Source organism: Ranitomeya imitator, chromosome 2, assembly GCF_032444005.1.
Source record: "Ranitomeya imitator isolate aRanImi1 chromosome 2, aRanImi1.pri, whole genome shotgun sequence".
NCBI classification, from domain to species: domain Eukaryota; kingdom Metazoa; phylum Chordata; class Amphibia; order Anura; family Dendrobatidae; genus Ranitomeya; species Ranitomeya imitator.
This window is the reverse complement of record NC_091283.1, coordinates 221,651,633-221,664,287: the sequence shown is the minus strand read 5'-3', so window position 1 is coordinate 221,664,287 and position 12,655 is coordinate 221,651,633. Positions and strand designations below refer to the sequence as shown.

Here is a 12,655-nt window from a genome sequence, read left to right as displayed (position 1 = left end):
ATATACTGTATAATTTGTATATATATATATATATATATATATATATATACTGTATAATTTGTGTGTGTGTGTGTGTACATACATATATAAAATTGACTTTGTTTTTTTAGCTCAGCATTTTTCTGAAAAGTGTACAAGGAGATAATGCACATGCTGCTGCCATTGTGTGTAAGTTTCTATGCTAGATGGATGCATCCTATATGAAGTCACACCCATAGTAGGATGACCCAGTCCGACAAGTATCTGCTAGTCTTTATAGCTCAGCTCTCATTCCGTTGCAGAGACACCTTGCAGTCAGGATTTCTGCCCTATGATCATGGTTCACTCGGCCTCAACACTCTTGAGGACCTTTTATAGCCGAATTCTTGGCCCTATGTGTTGTAAGAGTTTTATATCAACACAGGCACTGTCCAAGAACTACACAAGGAGCTTCACTACTTCTGCCAAATATCAGGATGCAAAGTCCAACCCTGGGTAAGACACTGTTCTGTAATGACTGGGAAAACTTTTCCGGATGCATTCCCTTTTGTGTTGTCTTTTTCTGCTTATTAGCTTTACTACTTCTGCTGAATGCCAAGATGCAAAATCCAAAACTGTGAAAGAATCAATATTGTAATGACTCGGAAAACTGTGCAGAAGAGTTTGTATCACTCCCCTGGCTTTTCCTTTTTATGGTTGATGTACAATAACAAATTATATTGTGGTACCGTGGTGCCTTTTATGGTTATTATATATAACTACTGTATATTTTTGTGCGCTTTTTAGTAAGGTATACCAAGACAAACATTTCTGTATTTTTAACTAATACAGATTATTTCTTTACACACTGGGCTAATGGGATGTTTTGAAAGAGACAAAAATTGATCCGAGGAAGTGATGTAGGATAAATATGTCAGTGCATAAAAATCTCTGTCCATGAGGTTTTTAGGATGTCATGCTAAATGTAATTTAATTTAGTGGTTATTTCCATCTTCTATGATGGATATTGTTGGAAAATTGCTTGTAAACACAAGTACATTACTAACTTACCACTTTTTTATTGATTTTCCTAAACACATGGCCTGCTGAGATACAAAAAGAGTAAAATCTCCGCTAAGCAACACAATCAGCACTAATCAAAACAAATGCAGCAAAAAAGTATCAGATGTCTTCCTATGTCGAAGCAGAACAGGACAGAACAGGAGAATTATAATGTTGGACGAGGTCAGATGTTGGATCAGAAAGGGTTAAAGTTTCCCTCTGTCTCCATGATAATTACTATCATGTATTGTATTGCTTTGGGTTATATCTAACAGCACTGGGCAAACATCAGCAGTGCAAACTGTCACATATGTGTCTTAATATGCTGCACCCCCCTGTCCTAGTCATGAGACGACGGTAGTGTGTGACAGTTTATCTTTTAGACTGCTGAGAATAGTTGTCCCTTTCTTCTTCTCCTGTGTTTTCCTGCAGTGAGCTGGTATGTAATACACTCTGCTGGAGCCATGAGCGGGGCTCCTTCCATATAAACCCCAGCAGACAGTCGAAAAGCTTCAGCTATTTAGTTCAGCTGTGACCTGGTCACGCTGATCCCATGCTCCTGTGTGCTATTTGGTATGTTCTCTTTTCTGACCTCGGCTTGTATTTTGCTTTCCGATATTGTCCCTGACTTGACCTCTTGCCTCTAGTTTGCTCCATCGGTCAATAGTTGACTTTGTGGCCCCTACACTTGGGTCCATGTGTAAGTCAAGATCCCTGTAGAGAGCTACAGGTTGACATCCAGAGAAGCCGCTGGGATCAGGTAAGCGGAGTACCTTGTGCGAAGCCTGTGTGTGGAAGACCTATTAACAGCTGCCAGGATTCCATGAACAGAGTACCGGTAACACTTACAAGGTCTTCCCAACGGCACATGAGTAACTTGTAAGCACTGCACTGAAGATGGTATGGATGACTAGAGCGCACTGCTAGCTCCTGATTCTGGCCAGCTTCAGCACCATTGTTACTCTAAAGGCATAGTGGCCAGCTTCAAGGGCACACAGTTTGGGCCAGCAGTACAACTCTGCCACTGTCTGAACTGTCAACAAAGCAGGAGGGCCTACCCTTTCACAATCTGGAAGATGGATGGCTTGGAACCAGTGCACTCCTGAACAGACAATGTGAGGCCAACCTTTTGCACAAAAAATAACATTTGTACAAGATGTCTGCAATTTGCTGTCAAACAGATATTTTAGAACTGCAATATGGCTGTGATATAACAAAAAAATTGAATAAGTAACAAGATGCACTTTCATTTTTCATGGTGGCCTACAGGGACAAAGCCACCTGAAGTACTGAAATGGTAGGATTATGTGTGAAAGTTGTGCTGTGGTCGGTTGGTGACTGAAACCCTATCGACAATCGTTATAAATTTCATGTGTAGTCCTAGCCTAAAGGTACAGCATGGTGGCTCAGTGGTTAGCACTGTAGGGTGGCTCAGTGGTTAGCACTTCAGGATTGTAGCACTGGGGTTCTGGATTCAAATCCCACCAAGGACATCATCTGCAAGGACTTACTGTATATACTCGAGTATAAGCCGACCCGAGTAGTTGAGTCGCCCAACGGGCCAGGGGTTACTTGGTACCGGGTCCGGTACTTCACAGGGGGATGTCAGGATGGCAGCGACCTGATCCATGGCCCAGGGCGCCCATGTAAAAAGGGAAGGTCTTTAAAGGGATATAGTTTATGCTCGTGACGCTACCTGTGGTATTCGGTCAGGATGACCGACGCTGCTTTAGGGGGGCCGCTGGGGTGATGTTATGGCAGCTAGATGGTATATCTTCCCACAGGTGAAGTATATCCCCAGGGATTCCCAGTATGTAGATAGTGATATGATGAGAGGTGCAGAGAAGAACGAGGACACAAGGTTGCAGTCTCTTTACCTTTACTGAAGACTTCAGCATCCACAGTCCAGGGCACCAGATCACAGGGCAGGCAGAGAAGTCCAGGCAGTCCAGAGACAAGCAAGTTCCCCTGGGTAAGTCAGGTGGGAGCCTACCACTCTGCGCTCTAAGTCCCTGCTGCTACTAAGTGTCTCAACAAGGTCTTTAATCGTTCTGCTGTCCTAGGACAGGTACCTGTATGGCAGGCAGCTCGGGCCGTGTGAACTGGGTCTGTTCTCAGCGACCCCATGCTCCTAGGTGCTGCTGTGCCACAAGTAATTATGGGCAAAGTCCTTGTAGAACAATACCCTCCAGTTCTGCTCTGTATTTTATAATCCACAAAAGCCTTGGGCTCCCAATACCCGGATTCTTGCGCTGTTACTCTTCAGAGGCCTGCTCCTGGCCTCTTGGAGCTTTTACTTTCCTCTGTGCTCCACTCCTGTCTGTGCTCACACACAGACTTCTACTACAAACTGAGCTCTCTCCGCCTCCAAACCAAGATCTTTTCCAGGCAAGTTGCCCCAAGACAGGGCTTGGAGCTCTCCCTCCTGGCCTGGAAGTGTAAGGTGTTGTGTGTGTAAACCTACCAAAGGAAATCTCACTTGTCTCCAGACATAGCACTATCCTCCCCGTGAGGAAGACAGCACTACTGTGGTACCCGAACTCCTGGGTTGCCACATATAAGCCAAAAAAAACCTGAGAAAACTTAATGACTTGAGTATAAGCCTAGGGTGGGAAATGCAGCAGCTACTGGTAAATTTCAAAAATAAAAATAGATACCAATAAAAGTAAAATTAATTGAGACATCAGTAGGTTAAGTGTTTTTGAATATCCATATTGAATCAGGAGCCATAAAAAGGCAGCAACACTTACCTGCCCAGGTCTTGGAACAAATGCACTGCAGGTGCAGCCAGCCCATAAAGCAAGGTGTTAGCATTAGCAACCCATTCCTGGAGGGGGTGACTTCCCAATATACAATTGCACAATGAAGGCCCACACATGGCGTTGTTCACACAAGGGTACTGCACAGTGTCTGGTCCACAGCCTATTCGTCACGCCCCTACTTTTCGATTAGGCGGGCTGGCCAGTACACTTCTCAATGCATCCCAGTGCAAGCACCCCTCATGCGAGACCAAACATGTTTGGGCTTGGCTGCACCCCGAAAAATATAGTGCAAAAAATATACAAAAATAGTGAGGTATTGGTTGATATTTTGGTCAAAATACGCAAGCTCGTAACCCACGCCAAGGGTCTTTATGCTTATGAGTCCTACACTAAACTAAATAGCATTTTTTTCTGCTGTTTTAAATTGAATTTTTGGAGACCTTGAGTCTTTAATGGCTTTGCTATTTAGTTGAATCAGGAGCCCCATAAGATGCTCCATACAAAATTATTATTATTATTATAGCGCCGTTTATTTCATAGCGCTTTACATGTGAGAAGGGGTATACATAATAAAAAACAAGTACAATAATCTTAATCAATACAAATCACGACTGGTACATGAGGAGAGAGGACCCTGCCTGCGAGGGCTCACAATCTACAAGGGATGGGTGAGAATACAGTAGGTGAGGGTGGAGCTGGTTGTGCAGCGGTTTGGTCTATCGGTGTTTACTGCAGGTTGCAGACTTGTCGGAAAAGGTAGGTCTCCAGTTTCTTTTTGAAGGTTTCCATGGTAGGCGAGCGTCTGATATGTTGGGGTAGAGAGTTCAAGAGTATGAGGGATGCGCGGGAGAAATCCTGTATGCGATTGTGGGAAGAGGAGATAAGAGGGATATAGAAGAAGATCTTGTGAGCATTGGGGGTTGCGTGCAGGTAAGTACTGGGAGATGAGGTCACAGATATATGGAGGAGACAGGTTGTGGATTTCTTTGTATGTCATGGTTAGGGTTTTGAACTGGAGTCTTTGGCTAATGGGGAGCCAGTGAAGGGATTGACAGAGGGGAGAGCCCAGGGAATAGCGGGGGGACAGGTGGATTAGTCGGGCAGCAGAGCTTAGAATAGATTTGAGGGGTTCGAGAGTGTTAGAGGGGAGGCCACAGAGCAGGAGGTTGCAGTAGTCAAGGCGGGAGATGATGAGGGCATGGACTAGGGTTTTAGCAGATTCTTGGTTGAGGAATGTATGGATCCAGGAAATATTTTTGAGTTGAAGTTGTCAGGAAGTGGAAAGGGCTTGGATATGTGGTTTGAAGGAGAGATCATTGTCAAGGAGTACACCGAGCTTGTGGGACTGGGGAGAGTGGACAGCCATTTACTTTAATGGATAGGTCTGTTGGGGGAGTCAAGTAAGATGGGGGAAAGATGGTTTTAGAAATCTAGCGGAGAAGAAGGATGAAATTAAAGACAGACATTGTGGGATTCTGGTTAGTAGGGTGGTGATATCTGATCCAGAGATATAGATCTGTGTGTCGTCAGCATAGAGATGATACTGAAAGCCGTGAGATTCTATGAGCTGTCTCAGGCCAAAGGTGTAAATGGAGAAGAGCAGGGGCCCTAGGACTGAACCTTGCCGAACTCCGACAGGGGATGAGGTGAGGAGGTGGTGTGCGAGTGGGAGATGCTGAAAGTCCGGTCTGTTAGATATGACGAGATCCAAGATAGGGCCTATTCTGTGATGCCAAGGGATGAGAGGGTCTGTAATAATAGGGAATGGTCCACTGTGTCAAAAGCAGAGGACGGGTCCAGGAGGAGGAGGACAGAGTAGTGTTGCTTGGCCTTGGCGGTTAATAGGTCATTGGTGACCTTAGTTAGGGCAATTTCAGTAGAGTGGTGTGACTGGAAGGCAGATTGTAAGCGGTCAAAGAGGAAGCAAGAAGAGAGGTGGGAGGACAGTTCAAGATGGACGTGTTCCAGTAGTTTTGAGGCATAGGGGAGAAGAGATATAGGGTGATAGCTAAATACAGAGGATGGATCAAGAGATGGCTTTTTGAGGATAGGTGTGATTGAGGCAAGTTTAAAGCTTGAGGGGAAGACACCAATTGTTAGTGATAGGTTGGAGATGGGTTAGGGTTGGGATGAAGACTATGATGAGGTTTGGGATGAAGTGGTATGGGATTGGGTCAAGTGCACAGGTGGTGAGATGCGATCTTGAGAGTAGAGTGGAGAGTGGATCTTCTGTAATTATGGAGAAGTTGGTTTTGGAAGAGGAGGGCTGGGCAGTTAGTAGAAAGGGCTCTGGGGGTTGTTGACCAAAACTATCTCTGATGTTATCAATCTTCTGCTTGAAAAATGAGGCAAAGTCTTCAGCTGAAATTAGTGGAAAGGGAGGGGGTGCTGGAGGACGGAGGAGAGAATTGAAAGCGTTGAATAACTGTTTAGGGTTGTGAGACAGGGAGGATATGAGAGATGAGAAGTAGGTTTTGCTGCAGCGAGTGAGCCTTGAAAGTAGTGAGGGACTGTTTGAATGCGATGAAGTGCTCATTGGACTGGGATCTTTTCCATCTCTGCTCAGCAGCCCTGGAAGCTCGCCTCAGTTCTTTGATCAGGCTGGTGTGCCAGGGCTGTCTGTTGATTTTGCGAGCTTTGGTATGTGTGAGAGGGACAACCGATTCCAGAGCTACAGCTATTGTGATGTTATACAAAGCGGCAATTATACAATGTCTGTAAGAGGGAGAAGGGATTCAGACAGTGAGTGTAGATTGAGGTGTTTAAGATTTCTGCGAGGGTGTGCAAGTTTGTGGGGTGGGGATTGTGGACAAGGAGCGAAGAGGGAAAAGAATGTGAGTAGGTTGTGGTCTGAAAGAGGGAGAGGCGAGTTAGAGAAGTTAGATAGGGAGCAGAGGTGGGTGAAGATGAGGTCCAGTGTGTGGCCATCTTTGTGAGTGGCTGCAGAAGACCAGTGAGCGAGGCCGAAGGAGGAAGTGAGAGATAGAAGCTTAGTGGCAGCTGAGAGGGAAGTGTCAATGGGAATGTTGAAGTCGCCCATGATGATAGTGGGGATGTCCGCGGAAAGGAAATAAAGTAGCCAGGTGGTAAAGTGGTCAAAAAGGTGGTGGCTGGCCTTGGGGGGCGGTAAATGACAGCCAATTGGAGGTTGTAGGGGAATAGATGAGCACAGAGTGCACCTCAAAGGAAGGGAGGGAAACAGAGGGTGGCAGTGGGATTGAGGTGAAGGAGCAGTTATCTGACAGGAGAAAACCAACTTCTCCACCATGCTTTCTGCTGGGGCAGGGAGTGTGGGAAAGGTGGAATCCATCATACGAGAGTGCAGCAGGAGAGGCTGTGTCAGAGGGCGTGAGCCAGGTTTTGGTGATGGCGAGAAAGGAAAGTTTGTGAGTAATGAAAAAATCATGGATGTAGGAAAGTTTGTTGCAGACAGAGTGAGTGTTCCACAGAGCTCCTGTTAGTATGACTGGGGAAACGGGGGCTGGGCAAATGGGTATAAGGTTAGAGAGGTGACGGAAAGTCGTGATAGAGCATGGATGGGAGGTAGAAATGACTGTGGGAGGTGAGGAGGACCAAAATATGCCCCATATAATGCTCTATACAAAATACACCCCATATAATGCTCCATAAAGTTTATGATGGGCCCTATAAGATGCTCCATAGAAATATTTGCCCCATACAATGCTGCATAAAGGTTGATTATAGCCCCATAAGATGCTCCATAGAAACATTTGCCCCATACGATGGTGCACAAAGGTTGGTTATGGCCCCATAAGATGCTCCATAGAAACATTTGCCTCATACAATGCTGCACAAATGTTGATTATGGCCCCATAAGATGCTCCATAGAAACATTTGCCTCATACAATGCTGCACAAATGTTGATTATGGTCCCATAAGATGCTCCATAGAAATATTTGCCCCATACAATGCTGCACAAAGGTTGATTATGGCCCCATAAGATGCTCCATAGAAACATTTGCCTCATACAATGCTGCACAAAGATTGATTATGGCCCCATAAGATGCTCCATGGAAACATTTGCCTCATACAATGCTGCACAAATGTTGATTATGGCCCCATAAGATGCTCCATAGAAACATTTGCCTCATACAATGCTGCACAAATGTTGATTATGGCCCCATAAGATGCTCCATAGAAACATTTGCCTCATACAATGCTGCACAAAGATTGATTATGGCCCCATAGGATGCTCCATAGAAGCATTAGCCCCATGCAATGCTGCACTAAGGTTGATTATGGCCCTATAAGATGCTCCATAGAAACATTTGCCTCATACAATGCTGCACGGTCCGTGGAAGCGCTATTGTTGGCACGAAATGGCTGTCATCACATCCTGCTCACCTCCTTCCTTGTTTTTTATCCCGATGCCGTGAAGATGCCGTTGTGTGCACTTTTTGAATAAAGGACTCAGACCACACAGGACCGGTGAGTGTTGCCGCTTATTTCTACACATCGCCAATGAGCATCTTTGAATCTGGATAATTTGAATTTGAATTAATCTAGCATTGTGTGCTAATTTTGCTTCCCTACAACCCAGCTTTAACACTACAGTCCTGATCAGCAACTCTCCTTACTTGCTCAGCTGTTGTGCATCCTATTCTTTCCACTTCTAGTGCCTTGAATATATACCGCTCGGGACCCCCTCAAGTCCCACATACTCAGTCCTGTTTAGGCCTGTTACCTTCTGTATTACAAGCTCTGGGGTTCATGACTCAACGTACTCTCCAAGGACCCTTCTCAAGAAGGCCACTTTGTCTCATCGGTAACTTCTCTTCAGAATCTTGCTATCCCTAACCTTTGGTCCCCTCTTACTATGGATCACCCATTAGGCAACACTGCTCACATTGCACTCCAAACTTGAACTCCTCAACTATCAGGAAGCAGTCACTTTCCCTAACACTAACCCCACCCCTGTGCGCTAGTCCGAAACATTAACTCTGTCTTTACCTTAGCATCACTACCTATGCTACAGTCCACCATCTACATCTTACATTATACATTACAATTCACTCTACGCAATATACACAAAACATGGCACAGCACTGGCACAGAGCTGCCTGGCAAAAAGTGCCATGAACTGCTGTAACCTACACTGAAAAGGGCTGATATTACAACTAGTTCCGACTCCCTAAACCGATCTCTCTCTATCAAACAGAAAATTTGCTCGCAAAAAAACACTCTTAGACTGTATAGCGCCCACAGTTTGGACACACAGTTTTGTCCAAAATTTTGGACACACCTTCTCATTTAAAGATATTTCTGTATTTTCATGACTATGAAAATTGTAAATTCACACTGAAGGCATCAAAACTATGAATTAACACATGTGGAATTATATACTTAACAAAAAAGTGTGAAACAAATATGTCTTATATTCTAGGTTCTTCAAAGTAGCCACCTTTTGCTTTGATCACTGCTTTGCACACTCTTGACATTCTCTTGATGAGCTTCAAGAGGTAGTCACCGGGAATGGTTTTCCAACAATCTTGAAGGAGTTCCCAGAGATGCTTAGCACTTGTTGGCCCTTTTGCCTTCACTCTGCGGTCCAGCTCACCCTAAACCATCTTGATTGGGTTCAGGTCTGGTGACTGTGGAGGCCAGGTCATCTGGTGTAGCACCCCATCACTCTCCTTCTTGGTCAAATAGCCCTTACACAGCCTGGAGGTGTGTTTGGGGTCATTGTGCTGTTGAAAAATAAATGATGGTCCAACTAAACGAAAACTGGATGGAATAGCATGCCGCTGCAAGATGCTGTGGTAGCCATGCTGGTTCAGTATGCCTTCAATTTTGAATAAATCCCTAACAGTGTCACCAGCAAAGCACCCCCACACCATCAAACCTCCTCCTCCATGCTTTACGGTGGGAACCAGGCATGTAGAGTCCATCCATTCACCTTTTCTGCGTCGCACAAAGACACGGTGGTTGGAACCAAAGATCTCAAATTTGGACTCATCAGTCCAAAGCACAGATTTCCACTGGTCTAATGTCCATTCCTTGTGTCCTTTAGCCCAAACAAGTCTCATCTGCTTGTTGCCTGTCCTTAGCAGTGGTTTCCTAGCAGCTATTTTACCATGAAGGCCTGCTGCACAAAGTCTCCTCTTAACAGTTGTTGTAGAGATGTGTCTGTTGCTATAACTCTGTGTGGCATTGACCTGGTCTCTAATCTGAGCTGCTGTTAACCTGCGATTTCTGAGGCTGGTGACTTATCCTCAGAATCAGAGGTGACTCTTGGTCTTCCTTTCCTGGGGCAGTCCTCATGTGAGCCACTTTCTTTGTAGCGCTTGATGGTTTTTGCAACTGCACTTGGTGACACTTTCAAAGTTTTCCCAATTTTTCAGACTGACTGACCTTCATTTCTTAAAATAATGATGGCCACTCGTTTTTCTTTACTTAGCTGCTTTTATCTTGTCATAATACAAATTTTAACAGTCTATTCAGTAGGACTATCAGCTGTGTATCCACCAGACTTCTGCACAACACAACTGATGGTCCCAACCCCATTTCTAAGGCAAGAGATCCCACTTATTAAACCTGACAGGGCACACCTGTGAAGTGAAAACCATTTCCGGTGACTACCTCTTGAAGCTCATCAAGAGAATGCCAAGAGTGTGCAAAGCAGTCATCAAAGCAAAAGGTGGCTACTTTGAAGAACCTAGAATATAAGACATAATTTTAGTTGTTTCACACTTTTTTGTTAAGTATACTGTATAATTCCACATGTGTTAATTCATAGTTTTGATGCCTTCAGTGTGAATGTACAATTTTCACAGTCATGAAAATACAGAAAAATCTTTAAATGAGAAGGTGTGTCCAAACTTTTGGTCTGTACTGTACATAATTTGTATCTAGAGCAATGTGAGCTATAAAACTGACAATATTTAACATGTACGTGTGAACACCGTAAAACTAAAAAATAAATAAAAACTCACGTAAAAAGCAATCAAAAATGTCAACTCATCCCGCAAGAACCAGACCCACATAGCATTATCAGTGGAAAAAAAAGGTGTAGCTCTCAGAATACCTCGATGCACATACAAATTATGTTTTGTAAAAAATTGATTTTAGTGTGCAAATCATGAAAAGCCAGGGCGTACATAAAAATCATGGGGCCCCTTAGCAGAAGTTCTAATGCCCACACACACACACACACACACACACACACACACACACACACACACACACACACACACACACACACACACACACACACACACACATGTTCGGTGGTGAACAGAAGAACAGAACTATGCAGCCACTAAACAGTAAGTGCCCCGCAAAAACAGTATGATACCCACACAGTGAATTCCTACACAACACATTCCAGATGCACAGCATGATGACCCTACTGTACCGGCTACCCAGCAAAATATGGTGATCCCAAAACCATATTATGCCCCAACTGTGACCCCAGTACAGCCCTCCACACAATATAATGACGCACCACAGTATGATGGACCCCAAACAAACCCCCGCTGACCATAAGAGCTTACACTCTACAGGAGAGAGAGGACCCCACTGACCATAAGAGCTTACACTCTACAAGAGAGAGAAAGGACCCCACTGACCATAAGAGCTTACACTCTACAGGAGAGAGAGGACCCCACTGACCATAAGAGCTTACACTCTACAGGAGAGAGAGAGGACCCCACTGACCATAAGAGCTTACACTCTACAGGAGAGAGGACCCCAATGACCATAAGAGCTTACACTCTACAGGACAGAGAGGACCCCACTGACCATAAGAGCTTACACTCTACAGGGGAGAGAGAACCCCACTGACCATAAGAGCTTACACTGTACAGGAGAGAGAGGACCCCACTGACCATAAGAGCTTACACTCTACAGGAGAGAGAGGACCCCACTGACCATAAGAGCTTACACTCTACAGGGGAGAGAGGACCCCACTGACCATAAGATCTTACACTGTACAGGAGAGAGAGGACCCCACGGACCATAAGAGCTTACACTCTACAGGAGGGAGAGGACCCCACTGACCATAAGAGCTTACACTCTACAGGAGAGAGAGGACCCCACTGACCATAAGAGCTTACACTCTACAGGAGAGAGAGGACCCCACTGACCATATGAGCTTACACTCTACAGGAGAGAGAGGACACCACTGACCATAAGAGCTTAGACTCTACAGGAGAGAGAGGACCCCACTGACCATAAGAGCTTACACTCTACAGGGGAGAGAGGACCCCACTGACCATAAGAACTTACACTCTACAGGAGAGAGAGGACCCCACTGACCATAAGAGCTTACACTCTACAGGAGAGAGAGGACCCCACTGACCATAAGAGCTTACACTCTACAGGAGAGAGAGGACCCCACTGACCATAAGAGCTTACACTCTACAGGAAAGAGAGGACCCCGCTGACCATAAGAGCTTACACTCTACAGGAGAGAGAGGACCCCACTGACCATAAGATCTTACACTCTACAGGAGAGAGAGAACCCCACTGACCATAAGAGCTTACACTGTACAGGAGAGAGAAAGGACCCCACTGACCATAAGAGCTTACACTCTACAGGAGAGAGAGGATCCCACTGACCATAAGAGATTACACTCTACAGGAGAGAGAGGACCCCACTGACCATAAGAGATTACACTCTACAGGAGAGAGAGGACTCCACTAACCATAAGAGTTTACATTCTACAGGAGAGTGAGGACTCCACTGACCATAAGATATTACACTCTACAGGAGAGAGAGGACCCCACTGACCATAAGAGCTTACACTCTACAGGAGAGAGAGAACCCCGCTGACCATAAGTGCTTACACTCTATAGGAGAGAGAGAACCCCACTGACCATAAGAGCTTACACTTTACAAGAGAGAGAAAGGA

At 45.1% G+C, this 12,655-nt stretch overlaps 1 protein-coding gene across 1 annotated transcript in view; it reads left to right on the top strand.

The window, feature by feature from the left end:
- Positions 1–252: 252 nt before the first annotated feature.
- The window catches only part of LOC138662740 (adrenodoxin-like), a 68,491-nt gene continuing 56,088 nt past the window's right edge, over positions 253–12,655 (top strand). The window contains exon 1 of the mRNA XM_069748635.1: positions 253–474. Coding sequence (XP_069604736.1) covers positions 311–474 — 164 coding nt within the window. The 5' untranslated portion in view covers positions 253–310. The remainder of the gene's footprint in view (positions 475–12,655) is intronic.